Source organism: Rattus rattus, chromosome 3 (assembly GCF_011064425.1).
Source record: "Rattus rattus isolate New Zealand chromosome 3, Rrattus_CSIRO_v1, whole genome shotgun sequence".
Classification (NCBI taxonomy): Eukaryota; Metazoa; Chordata; class Mammalia; order Rodentia; family Muridae; genus Rattus; species Rattus rattus.
In genome coordinates this window covers 219,748,826-219,763,137 of record NC_046156.1, presented here as the reverse complement: position 1 = coordinate 219,763,137, position 14,312 = coordinate 219,748,826, and the positions used below count along the sequence as shown (strand labels likewise).

General features: G+C 35.7%; 1 protein-coding gene across 1 annotated transcript in view; it reads right to left on the bottom strand.

Annotated features, from left to right (window-relative positions):
* The window catches only part of Slf1 (SMC5-SMC6 complex localization factor 1), an 87,571-nt gene extending 75,428 nt beyond the window's left edge, over positions 1-12,143 (bottom strand). The window contains exons 1-4 of the mRNA XM_032899107.1: positions 12,030-12,143; positions 4,018-4,131; positions 3,791-3,866; positions 2,671-2,911 (exon numbers count right to left, since the gene is read on the bottom strand). Coding sequence (XP_032754998.1) covers positions 2,671-2,911; positions 3,791-3,866; positions 4,018-4,131 — 431 coding nt within the window. The 5' untranslated portion in view covers positions 12,030-12,143. The remainder of the gene's footprint in view (positions 1-2,670; positions 2,912-3,790; positions 3,867-4,017; positions 4,132-12,029) is intronic.
* Between the last annotated feature and the right edge of the window lie 2,169 nt (positions 12,144-14,312).

Sequence of the window (14,312 nt, the reverse complement as noted above, 5' to 3'; positions counted from 1 at the left end):
AAATGAAATTAAAACTACTCTTGAGTTTTCATCTCATACCAGTCAGAATTGCCACCAAGTATAATTTCCAGGTTCAGGAATGGGATTTATTTCGTTGAGTCATTGGCCAAGGAAGTCCCCAAGTATTTCAAGGTACTGCAGAGATTATTGTTTTTTCTTCCCAAACTGATAGTAAGGCTCTATTGCTGAAGACAATACTTATATATCTCACAGAACACCAAGAAGTCCAGCTAGTATCTAAGCTTCAACCCCTATGACTAGTGTTGATGGTACAGGAAGGTATTCCTCACATTACCCAACGAGAAAGGTAAATACCAACTCAGCTACAAACCCTGTGATCTACAAATATAACTTGCCTGCAAGATAATTTAGTACAATAGTGGTATAAATGCAGCAATAACGAACCACTAGTGATAGGGTGATCAAGAACATGAGAGTAGATAGGCCATGGGGTCATGGGGTGGTGGGGAAACAAATACTATTGTTTTACTAATGAAACATAGCAATAACATAACTCCTTATGACATTCTGCCATACTCATAGATTAGTGCCTCACTAACACATCAATTTCGAAGCTTTTTCTCACAGTAGATGAGAACACAGAAACCCACAAGTGAACAGCATGCAGACAGTTAAGAGATTGTAGAATTAGCACTCAAACTTAAATGGAACATCAAATCCTCCCTTTAGGGCTGAGGGATATAAGATGCAGGAGGTAGCAGAAAGAATGTCAGAGCCAGAGGGAATGCATGACTCCAAGGACACAGTGATTTCCAGACACAGCAGAACAGATCACATAATAACTGAGAGGTAACTGTGGCAGCATGCATAAAGCCTGTACAGAGTCAAACCAGAGGCGATCCTAGTCCTAAAAGAGGAAAGTGGAAAAGGGCTCACACCCTTAACCAAGGCACTTCCTGTCACTGACTGATATCCATTTGCAAAGGCGAAATTTGTTTTCTCTGGTAGAGTCTCAATAGGGCATTGTAACCACTCACTTCAGGGTAGGCCCCATGTCCAGCAAGTATACATATCCTTTTAGGTTTTAGTTAACAGAGGGTTCATTACATAAGTATTAGCATGTTCTTAATGACCACTGATAAGCTGTAATACATAAGGGAAGAATTTCTTAGTGGAATTAAAACAACTGAAAAATTACTGAAGTGAAGATAAATTAAAATACTAAATAAAATCAATATTCTACAATACATATAATGGAGTTCCAGGGGAACAACATAGAAGGAAAAATATAAATGATAATCACTAGTAAAAACAAATATCCACAACAACCAAAATAAACCAACAGTACTCCCACCCCACCCTCAATTCAAACTGCTTACAATGATCTTCTCCAAATCATAGAAGACAGGAAAGAATAAATCAGACTGTTTAACTACTGAAAGTCTTGGGGGGGAGGATCTCCATATTCACCCCACAGTAATCAACACATAAAACCTCTGTGCCCTTGGATGGAATGGAGACTGCTATATTATCAGTTAGTATGTAAGAGTTGTACAGCAGCAAACACTACCTAGGTATCCTTACCTGATAATAGCATCACATTCCATGTATACCTAAGATGGGTGCATCTTATTGCTTATAAATATTTAGGTAAAACAGTTAAGGTTCTACCCCTGATTTAATAAAAAAAGAAAAAAGAAAAGGCTCAGAATACAGTTTAGGCAATCAGAAGTCTTTAAAAAAATATTCTTTTAAAGTGATGGGGAGATGGCTTGGTGGGTAAGTGCTTATCACACAAGCATAAGAAACTGAGTTTGGATCCCCAGAATCCATGTCAAAATCCAGGAACAGAGGTGTCCACCTCTAAGTCTAGCACTGGAAAAGAGACAAAAGGAATCCAAGGGCTTGTCCAGCCAGCCGTGGGCCTAGCCACATCAGCAAGCCCTGGGTTTTGTGAGAGAACATTTCTCGAAAAATAAGAATGAAGAGTAATGAGAAAGATGTGAGCCCGCTCCTCTGCAGATGCATGCATGGGTATGAGCATCTATAGACACACATTCAGAGACAAACATTCCTTATATTTAATAGTGAAATTAAATTATGGTGGAGATAGTACGAACCACAAAGACAGTGTTATATAAACCCTAAGCTAGCCTCTCAGGTAATACAATGAGAAATTAACAAAAGTTTAAGAATGCTTCAAAATGAAAACTTCCTAAGCAGTGCTTTCTTCTCTTGTTTTGCTTGAGTTGGCCAAATGAAATAACACGGAACTAAAATAGAGATTAGAATAATCAAAACCCATCTACAAAACAAATTTTGTTTCACTAAGAGACTCATACGCTTGGGCACAATGGCTCATCCGAGAGATACAGCCCTGAACACATGTACAAGACTGAATGAACTCTGGATTACATACACATGTATGGATGTGTACGTGTGCACATGTAAGGATCATGAAGAAATGATCTTTAATTATGGGAGTGGGTGGGTAAAGGAGCTGGATGGTGGATGGGGTAGCAGTGATGTAGATGCAGTGTTGATGCATGAAGTTCTCAAAAAATATATTAACTAAAAATAAATTTCTTAGTTGTAAGAATAACTTTCCCTAAGCATCTCATTTTAACTAATAATTAAACATACCTATTAAGAGGTATTCATAGAAACAAGAATTCATTCACTTCTTCAAATTTAAGAAATCCCTCCTACCTTACAAGAGAGTCACTCCGCTTATCTGCCCTAACAAGGAGAACAACTTTCCATCTGTGGAAGGCCCCAGGAGCACCAGTCCGTTTCAGCTCTTCACGCCATCTTTTAGGTGCAGATTGCATTTGAGGTGAATAATGGGAGTCTTTTTCAATTTTATATCCCCATTCATAAGTTGTTTCATCAAGCCATCTGCCACTTTTGGCACTATGAATTATGTAATCCTTTGTTAATACCCATTTTCCTAGAAAGCAAATGAATTGTCTGTCACAAAAGAATTTTAATTCTGCTAAATGATAAACAATAAAGATTAAATAACAACTAAAAGACATCCTTTTTATACATGAGATTATGACAGTCTGCCAAAATTATTTTTAAAACAAATTTCAAGAGGACTTCAATATCACTGAGCATTGTATATAATCTTTTTTACGACACACTGCCTTAAAAGGTGAACTATGAAGTTTTAAAATGAAATGTGTAACATTTGTAGTATTGTCATATTAAATTTATTGAGTTGGTGAATTTTATAGGAAGCATACATGTTCTGTTTTTCTGGGCACCAATGACCTTCAGAAACAATGCATAGTTTTGTTTGTAAAGGTTAGTGATGAATCCAAATATTTCTTTGGTAAGACACAATCAATCACCACAGAAGAAAGCTTACATGTATCAGTGGTGAGAAAAGGTGAGCTGAATAAACCAAATCTCAACTTGGGTATCTCAGAAAAATAAAATAGGACGCCACTGCTTCCCGGCACTGACAGAGGAAGAACAACCCCGAAGAAGAAACCATGCTTATTTGTAATGAGATGGTGGGAAACAAAAGTGACTACAGGCTGAGATCTAGGAACACTTTAAGGTTTGGGCATTTTGTCTCAATCTTTTAAGATATTTTTCTTAAATAAAGCATCTAAACTAAAACTTAATCTGGACAAAGTATTTCTATTTAATAATTCCCTGTGTTGGAAAATTTTAATCAGAATAAAGCAGAAATCAAACAAATCTTTTTAAAAATAATATATGCATATCTGATATTATAAGCATAATATGATTCTAGAGACTTAAAATGCTTCTTTCTCTAACATGAAGTTTTTCATGAGTTAGAGAGGAGTCTACTTACCTGCAGCACAAGCTGCTAAAAACTTCTCACTCTTGCACAGGCGTTCAGCTATAAGATGTGTACAGTTTTTATATTTCTGGAAGAACCCATATGAAGCAATGTTACTACAGAGAGAATTTCTTACTAAAACACTTTTATTCTTACAGTATCAAAGGGCATTTTTATGGCTCTTAAGTCAATTTGAATTTTGTCTCTATGTTGAAGGTTTTGTAGGTTTCTGTACTCACCTCACTCTTTATAAAAGTGCAATCTAGCTTTAAAAGCAACTTGACTAGAGCTTCCTTCTCCTCCATCTTAAACCCTGTCATCTGGATGATATGTTTGGTGGCACCATCTTCCATCTAGCACAGACACATACAGAAGATAGCAGATGTTAAACAGTATGCATAAGGTTGCTTTATTTTTTCTTAATTGTGAGTACTAAAAAGAAACTAAAACCATGAAATAGATTATGAATTAAACATGTGAAGCTTACTTGTAAACAATGATGTTAAATATAGTTACTACAATAAAAACCACTTTCAAGTTAATTTCTCAAAATCTTAAGTGAATTTTCGTTGTTGTTTTACCATTAATATCCTCCGGTATTGTATTATTTTCCATTAAAACACACTACTGAATATGACTGTTTACACAACCATAGGAGTCTATGTAAATATGAGCATGGTTACCGACAGAACTCATATTTCTACAGTATTTATATCAAATAATTTAAGAGACAGACACAAAGACTCCAACTCTTGTGTCCACTCTACATTTCTAGTTTCTTCTCTCCCCACCCTCCACACACAGTCTCCCTTAAATGGGTGTGTGTCCAAATACCACAATATATTTCTGATGTGTATATTAATTTTATCAAAAGGTAAAAAGAAAAACCACATGGTATAACTCAACTTCATTTTCATGGGACCTCAACTCATATGAAATACAATTCACAAAGTATTTTGCGTTTAAGGTGTTATCTAATTCATAGGTCTTCTAATTAAAATATGTTTGTTTGTTCAAATTAGGTTAGAATGATAGACAACACCTTGAGAAAATTATGTTTTGCTCTGGAGAAAAGGATAGCATATAAATGAATTTCCAGTAACTTTTGTTTCTCTGACATTTTTTGTTGCAGTACCTGCAGAATAGGATCTCATACCATAGTCAGAACAAAAATAGTTGCTATTCTCAACATTCGAAGAAACAATTGCTTCTCAGAAAAATCAGTTACCTTTAATTGTTGAGCAGAGTATATATACTAAGTAAGAATATGGCCCTGGATTCAATCAATGTACATCAGAAAAAAAGTTTAAAAAGTGTAGGAATTTGAACAAAGAAGTAAGCGAAGAATGTTTTACAGCATTTCATTTTGAAGGACTAAAACAAGGTTACATACCCATGAGTTCCATACCTATACAATATAGATGTAAAATATTTGGGGGGAACCTTGAATTTAAACTAATAATAAAGGGTTTTTTTCTTCTCAACACTATTCCATAATCAAAATAAAGTAACAATTATTTACACAGAATATAAACTACTTTAGAAATTTTAAATTCTTGAGAGATGGCTTAAAGTATGAAAGGGGATATGTGATTTAGATGATCAAAGTTTGGTACCTGAGCAGAGTCCTGGAACCAAAACTCTGCAACATATCAGGATTACTACACACACACACACACACACACACACACACACACACACACACACACACACACAGACACACAGAGAGAGAGAGAGAGAGAGAGAGAGAGAGAGAGAGACAGAGAGACAGAAAGACAGAGAGAGACAGAGAGAGAGAACACACTTACACAGATACACATACTATCCCCCCAACCAACACCCCAAAATTTATTCTGGCCTAAGAATGAAAGTTTCACTATAAACCATACAGTTCCCCATTTTACCTTTTCCCATGCTTGGAAGAAGCTCCTAAAGCATATGTGCATATCTGAGAAACAGTTCATCTTAATGCTTTCTGACACACTGAAGCCTTGAATTGCATGGGCACAACAGTTCACAGGTCATATGTTAAAGAGCACAGTAGAGCTGCACATCAAAGCCACATCTCTCAAACCCATTCTTAGTCAGTAAAAGCTGATATCAAGACCTCAACATAACTGTCTTCAGTATTTGCCATGACACCAAAAGAGGCAACAGGTATACAGTGCCAGCCTCTAAAATACTGAAACCCAGATGCAAAACATAAATATCTTTATGAATGAGACTTTCAAACAAACTTCACTGTAAGTTTTAGGGCACTAGGACACAATTATAAAATGTACATTGATGTGCATGTATCAAATGAAAAAATATATTTATAAAATTCTAGGATCAGTAAAGACACAATTATTTCCTTGAGCAAGGATCTTTTTACTGTATTAATTCTAAAAATTATTTTCAAGGTTAATATAGGTAATGCTTGAATGACAATACCAAATAATACAGACTAGCAATATAGATGAATTTTATAAAGAATGTAGTTTATGAAAAAACATTAGTTTCAAAAATATCTAAACCCACATAGTGCACTTGTATTATACAGCATATGCCTGTAACTAGGGGAGAAAGCTGTTTTAATTAATTTAAAGGATTTAAGAAAATCTTTTAGCAATTTTTATTTAGAAAATGATACATTGTTTTAGAAATAACCAAGTAGAATTCAATGTATCTAAAACAATTGTCTTGGTATTTGACCAACGTTTTTATAGATCTCAAAAACCAGTTATGAGAGGCTATGATTTTTAAAAATAGTATGTATTTTCCAAATTGTATTTTTTTCTATGTATTTATAAGTAAAAATTTTCAAAACTAGTTAGCAGGCCATTTTAAAAAATATTACAAAAAGGAGAAGAATTAGAGTAGTTTTTAAAACTTAAAATCTTACCTATTGAAAACATGAGGCATTAAAACTGTTATGGGATAACTGTGATTGGGATAGGGACAGAGTGAAGCTCAGGATTCAAGCACTTGCCTACTATGAAAGGGACACTGCAATCAATTCCCATGTCTTGTTATCCCCAATAATCAAAAAGGAGTAAATATAAAATTGCTGTAACACCATTGCCAACAAGTTGCCTTTAAACATTGCCTATGCTTTATGAAAATTACATGTTATATAGAAATAAAAGAACATCTATTATACTCTGCTCTTTTCATATCAGCAATTGCTACTTCAAATTCTGAATTAAGTGACATTTTAATATATTTTGTTTTGAGGTATAAATTGTTAAAGCATTAGATTGTATCGAAATTATTTATGTATATATATGCATATATAAGTTTTTTAACCATAAATCTTGTCTTTATAGTATACCTTTTGATGGCAATAATCAGCTCCACATATTTAGCAACATTTTCTGCTAAACAATGTCTCATAATAATGAAAATAAGAATAACTATATACAGCAGCAGAAAACACAAAATTATTTTTAAAGTAATTTCCTTATTTTGAAAATAATATGAAACAGAAACTTTTCATGTAAATCAGGAAAAGGAAGAAACCAAAGTGATAAAACACGATATCTTGATTCAAACAGTATGAACACATACATGTTCAAAAACAAATCAGAAAGTAAGACATTTATTCACAAGTTTATCAGAAAAACAGGAGGTGTTTTAGTTAACTTTCAGAGAACTATAAACCTTGGAAAGGTTTTTAGAAAGGCAAGACTAATTTAATTGCCTTTTGTAATTATGTTATTAACCTGAGGTATAACATAGCAATATTTCTGAATATCATACTATATGACAAAGATTGCCTATGACATTAAATATACATGACTACATGGGACACTTAATGTTACATAAACATGGTAATATAGACTATGGATGCATTTCATATATAAGAGTTCTAGTTTGTTAGTTTTTCCATATCTTGCATGATTAAGAAAACAGTAAACAACAGCCTGATGTGTTAATGAGTTAAAAGAGAACACTACAAACATGCCCTTAATGCAAGAAAATACATTTGTATTATATAGCCTGAAATTAGGAGAAAAAGACACTTTTTATAAACTCAAAGGAATTACTTAAGCAAACCCGTTAATAATTTTATTTGGAAAATGATACATTGTTTTAGAAATAACCAAGTAAAATTCAATGTATCTATAAATACTGTCTTGGTAGTTAACCAGTGTTTTTTATAGATCTCAAGCCAGTTTTGAGAGGAAGCCATGATTTTTAACTCTGTATGTCAAAAAGCAAGGCAATTGAAGTGGGATTGAATTTTATGTAGGTGGTATGTTCTGAAGTATGGAGAACTGAGAGCTTGCTTCTAAAGATCTTTAAATCAGGAAAGAACAAGCATTCCATAACAGTTAATACCAGCAGCATTTCTAGAAACATTACATATCTTCCCAGGTGAGGGGGCAGTAAGAGACGGGTAGATATGAACCTCCAAGCACCAACACAGAGGACAATATTACATACAAGAGGAGAAAAGAGACCATTCATTTTTAGTAACTAAATGTTTATCTTTATAATAATTTACATCACTACATTTCTAGTTATAAAAGTTCTTTGTAGTAGTATTTTAAAGACTTCCTTCTAATAATTCTTTAAAATGTACTTGCCCTGAGCCATACAAAACACAAAACTAAGGAGACAGTGCCTATGAACACAGCTGCCCCTTTATACATAGTAAGCAACTGTTGCTGTGGTGTGGACTTTCTTAAAATATCTCTCACCATGGCCTATCCTTGATGCCTGAAATTCTTTGACAGTTGGTGTCAGCCAGAAGCACCAGGAAACCTACAGTTCTCATTACTGTGATCATGTATTTTCTACCCTAAGTTTTTAAATAGAACATTTGAATTCTTTACAATATGCCAGCACTGGAACATGTTTGAAGAATGGAGCTACAATATGTTAAAAAGAAAATTTAGAAAGAAAAGTAGAAACAGTCAGGCATGGTGGAGTACAGCTTTAATTCCAGCACTTGGGAGGCAGAGGCAGGTGGATCTCTGATTTAAGCCAGAGTGGTTGGTCTACATTGTGAGTTCCAAATCAACAACAGCTACAATGAGACTCTGTCTCAAAAACAAACAAATCCCCAAAAACAACAACAACAACAAAATCAAGGCAGGAATATAGGTAATACAAGAAAGGTTTCAGGCTGAGGCAGAACAATGACTACAAGACAGGTCAGCATGGACACAGAGTGAGACCCTATGGGACAAGATAGGCAAGTGGGGTAGGTGAGACAGTAGGATCAACAGTTGGCTAAAAAATTGCTTCAGAAAAGAGAAGCCAGGGTGCCTAACAAAGTCCCTGGAACAAGTGAGGACAAATCTTTCCTATTCTGTATTATAATGTCTTTTACAAAGCATATACAAGTCTCTAGGATAGTTAATTTCACTGCTTTGAATTCAAATTTTCAAAGATTTAACTGAAAAATTAAATTTAAACTTAAAATTACAATGAAATTGACTATGGCCAAAGCTCTGGATTTCTGCTTTACAATGCTGCAAAGCATATATTCCTATCTTAGTACTCATACTATGTGAGTGATATTCTGCTGGTTTTGAACTGTTTAATTCCAGGTGGAGTGTTAGAATCCTGGCCTAGGAACCAGACCTTTGAAATTTGTTTTAAAACATGCTAGTGGCAAGGAGATGGCTCAGCAGGTAACGGCTCTTGCCACCAAGCCTAAAGACCTGATTTAGCTTAAATACCCAGATAGAACATATATTCACAGGCACACACAAAATAAATATGAAAAGAAGTAATCTTACTTCCTGTCCCACAATATGACTAATTATTTAGCTGAGGTATGGAGGGATTGGGGATGGAGCTCAATGCTATAACATCTACGTAGCATGTGTAAGACTAGGTTCACTCTATAAGCAACACACAAAAGATAAACCGAAACAAAAAACTCCAAGTCTCTAGTGATGAGATATCTGAAATATTATTGAGTCTAGGAAAAGGAGTAGTCATTAATTCCTTTAATGGAGATTTTGACAACAGACAATTAACAAAATGATACTGTGGTAAGAAAAAATAGTAGGCGCCTGAAGAAAAATGTAGAAATACTCCCATCTATCCAACACCATATATGGTGCTGGCTGGACTAAAACTTTTAATTTAGGATTAAAGGAGTCCTTAGGAAGCAAACTGTACAAAGACAGCTTTCTGTAAGAAAAACACTATTCTAAGATTAATTAATTAAAATGATTAATTTAATTCTTATTAAGGACATAGTATGATCTACAAGTCTATACACTTCATATATATTTATTTATCTACCTAAATATAGATGAGAATATAACATACTGGTAAAAATGCTAGAAATTACACCTAATTTAAGCTAGATAAGGAAATAAATATCTAGTCAATCCCTGGTACCAAGGGTAGAGAAAAAAATAAAGAAACCTACCTTAAGGATTCAATCTTTGTATAAATATTGAAACCAAGACTCAAAGATAAACCTGTTACTATGGAAAGGTTATGCCTTTTCTACAATGGCAACCTGGCTTAAATTTTAGATTTAATCTACTTCTCTTAAACAATTTTTTGAGGCAATTTTACAAAGCAATCTATTTTTTATCAGTACAACAGGAAGGTAATATGAAAGAGAATCTACTACATGGGGAAGGAGACATTTAGAGCAACAAAATGAAAAAAAACTTAAACAATTTTCATCATTTTCAAAAACATAATACCAATGTCTAAAATATTCACTCATTTCTAGGAATATTCTAAAGAGAACTATTACTTTTCTTTTGGTAAAAGTTTCTATTATTTTTCTTTCAAAACAGATTTGGGTCAATTATTGAAAAATTTCAAACATATTTTATTATTAAAAATAAAATATTTTAAAATTCAAAATAATCTTGCTATAATCAATTAAAGGAACAGGTGATGTTCCACTACAGTTCTGAAAGATTCTTCAGTCTCCTTTGGCTTTATGATTTTAACCTTATGGAGAACTGAATTTATTTTTAACATGGTTTTTAAAGCATTGGAAAGATTTGTAAAATAATATAGCTAAGAAATAAAATGAAAATACTATTGGGTTCCTAAAAATCAAAGATCATCCATGGAAATTGTGAATGCATGGAATGGAATTTTAACTGCTCTTAATTTTGATTATGAAAAGGAATTAAAACAAACTACTATTTCATACACTGCCATGATCTAAGCTTTCTGCTTTACAAAAGCAAAAATATTCTAAATTACATAACTGATCTTCACCTAAGTCCATGAAGCATGAGAAAAATCTCAACTTTGGAAACAGGTCCAATATAAGTTTAATTGCTTAGTGAATATTAATCTAAATTAAATCTAAACATTTGAGTGATTCAACATTCTGACTCAAGAAACGAAATTCTTGATGTTAATTTACAAATAATCACATTTCTTCTCACACAAATCTACTCGAGTGATCAGCTATGTTCTGAACTCCTAGAAAAAACAAGAAACATTCCATTCACAGGAAGAACTTGAAAATCAATGTAAGACCTGGGTTGTGACAGAGAAACAAACAGAAGTTAATTGTATATTGTGAATCCAGTTCATTTCCAATGTCTCAAAAGAATTTTTTTTTCCCTTTTTTTCCTCTGTAGAGGATAGTCATTTGTCACAAAAGAGCTTGGGGAATTTAAAATTAAGTTCCATCGACCACAGGTCGCAAATCTCGATTTGGAGTATTAAGGCAAATCACTATTTGTCAATTTAGCCAGACCTTGGAAGTGGAATACATTTCTGCTTGATCACTCAAGAGTTGTCCCGGGACTCAGGCAGCAGACAGAACCCCAGGAACACAGACCCTGCCTTTAGGAAAGGTGTGCGCGTGCTGCTCTTCAAAACCTACAATATCGCTGAGATAAAAGCTCATTTCGTTTCAATGTGAAAAACAATTCTACTCGAGAGAAAAATTTCTCGATTTTTCTCTTAATGGAAGGCAGGCCATGGGAATCCCTGCCACCTTCAAGGAAGCTAAGGTTTGAAGGTGTCCAGGAGCCGGCAAGGGGGTGAGGTAGCCTAGACGGCTCTATGGAAACTGGAGACGCTGGCGGCCTAGCGCCCGGAGCCCGGGCATCAGGCAGCGGCCTGAGCGCGCTGCGGAGGTCACCAGGGACCTGTCTGCGGGATCCGGCCGAGCAGGCCAAAGGAGCCAGCGCCGGCCTCGAGTTCGCCATGAAGGAACCGCGGCTGTGGAAAGCGCGAGCGCCTCCGCGGCCCAGCTAGGATGTCAGAGGCGCTGCCTGAGAACGCGGTAAATGGCGTCTTCCAAGCTGAGGCGCTTTACCTTCCCGGCTGAAAGAAACTTCAGAGCTGTTTTCTTCGTGGGGCGCTGCCGGTGGCGGCGGTAGAGCGAAGACTACCACGGTAGTACTCACAGCTCCAATAATCTGGGTTCTAGGAAATAATTTCCCGCCGCGCGCTCGGCGTCCCCGGAAGCAGTTTACTACTTCCGGGTGGTTGTCAGTGACGCTCTCGAGCGGTCGCCAGGGTTCTCTGAGCTGTGGACTGCTGGATTCTAGCCAGCGCGTGAGGCCCTTGCAGGATCCGCGCCACAGAGAGAAACTGGTAAGTGACTTTTTCCTCTCTTCTCCTTCGGCCCCTCGGCTACCTGCCGCATGTTGGTAGGACCCAGAAGTGGACAGGAGTTGACCCCTAAATCCCCATCCACTCCTGTGGTGCCTGATCCTCCTAGAGGCTGGAGAAGGCCCTAGGATCCTGCCTACTGTCTTCATTCCCTTGATCTGTCCACAACATGGAAGTCAATCTTGGGTCCCCAAGCGTTCCTAGGCAAGGCCGAAGACAACTGGTTCTGTGCCAGTGATCCAGCAGTGTTTCTACTGTCTCCTATTCACAAGGTTTGGTCACCCTGGTTTCTTGAAAGGTATACTTTCAGAAAGGAATGAATGCTCTGACTTTACTCCAAACTCTTTTGACTGTGAATAATTCAGGACAACTTTGGATGGAGATTTGGAGTTACCCAGAGGAGTTGTAAATAGAAATTACTTCTGACAGATATCTAGTTTGAGGAAAGATGCTCATTTATTCAAAGACCCAAAAGGTGTCACATAATGAATCTTAAAGTGTTACTTTTGACTAATGCAGTTTCCTCAAGGGAGTTCACTCATCACCTTGTTATTCATTCATCACTTTTTTCCTCTTTCTCGAAATCAGTCAATCTCAAAAGAGGTCTAGAGTCTGCCATAAAGAAAAATACAATGGGGCTAAAGAGATGCTACAGTGATTAAGAACACTCTGCTCTTCAAGAGGTCATGAGTTCAATTCCCAGCACCCACATGGTAGCTCACAACTGGCTATAATTGTAGTAAAATGGGATTCAATGACCTCTTCTGGTGTGCAGGTATACATGCAGACAAAAAACCATATACATAAAATACATGTGTAAACAAATCTTTTTAAAAAGAAAAGTGCCATATATTCAATTAAAAGCCCCAAAGCATCAGAAAAGTGCCCTTTTCTCTTTTGAGAGTAAAACTATATTTAAGTAAGCATGTTGATCTTTCTAACCTCCTGTTTGATTAATCACTGAGTATTACAAATATTGTCACCTTATTTTTTTTTAACTTATATCTTAAACATTATACGTGCTTTTAGGGAGATTTTATGTTCTTTACGTATAATAACTAGCTTTAAAAAAATCACTATTCCTATTTGCGACTCACATTCATATAGCAGTTCATGAATGCTCATAGGTGTTTATCTTCTGCCTAGTAGTTTATATTTACTATTAAATACTTATAAAAGAAAATCCTGTCCCTTTGCATACATTTTATATTGCAATTGAGAGGTTGTAACATAGACATATGAAATTGTATACCTGACTCTGAAGCTTGGCTCTTTACTGTATTTACCTATCATGTTAGCATGTGCTTGTGACTCCATGTGTTTGGGAGACAGGAGCAGGAGCATTAGTGGTTCAAGGCCACTAGGTCACATCTTAGACACTCAAGACTAGGCAGAGCTAGCTGTCATTTACCTGGTCTCAAAAACAGAATAAAACAAAACAAGACCAAAAAAAAAAAAAAAAAAGCAAACAGCAAAACAGGTTGTAGAGATGGAAGGGTTCTTGTTATTATTTTAGAATTCTGAAGTTGTTTCTCTGTACCCACATCTGGTGGCTTACAATGGCTCTGTAACTCCAGCTCCAATGTCCTCTTCTGGCTTCTGCAGGTATCTGCATATGTGTTGTGTGTGAACTCTCTCTCTCTCTCTCTCTCTCTCTCTCTCTCTCTCTCTCTCTCTCACACACACACACACACACACACACACACACACACACTCACACACACACACATAGAAGTAGAGGGAGGAAAAGGGAGAGGGAGAGGGAGAGAAAGAGATTTTCAAAAAGAACACAGATAAAAAATCATTCATTTCTGACTTAGGTACAATAATACATTGCATTAGAAGTCAATCAATGTGTACTTTAATGTAATTAAACTTTGGTGATTACAAGATTTAAAGCCTATTTTCAGTTGTGAATAATATAAATTCTGATCACTGGCCAATTTTATTATTTTAACTCAAAGGTAAATGAATTCTAGAGGAC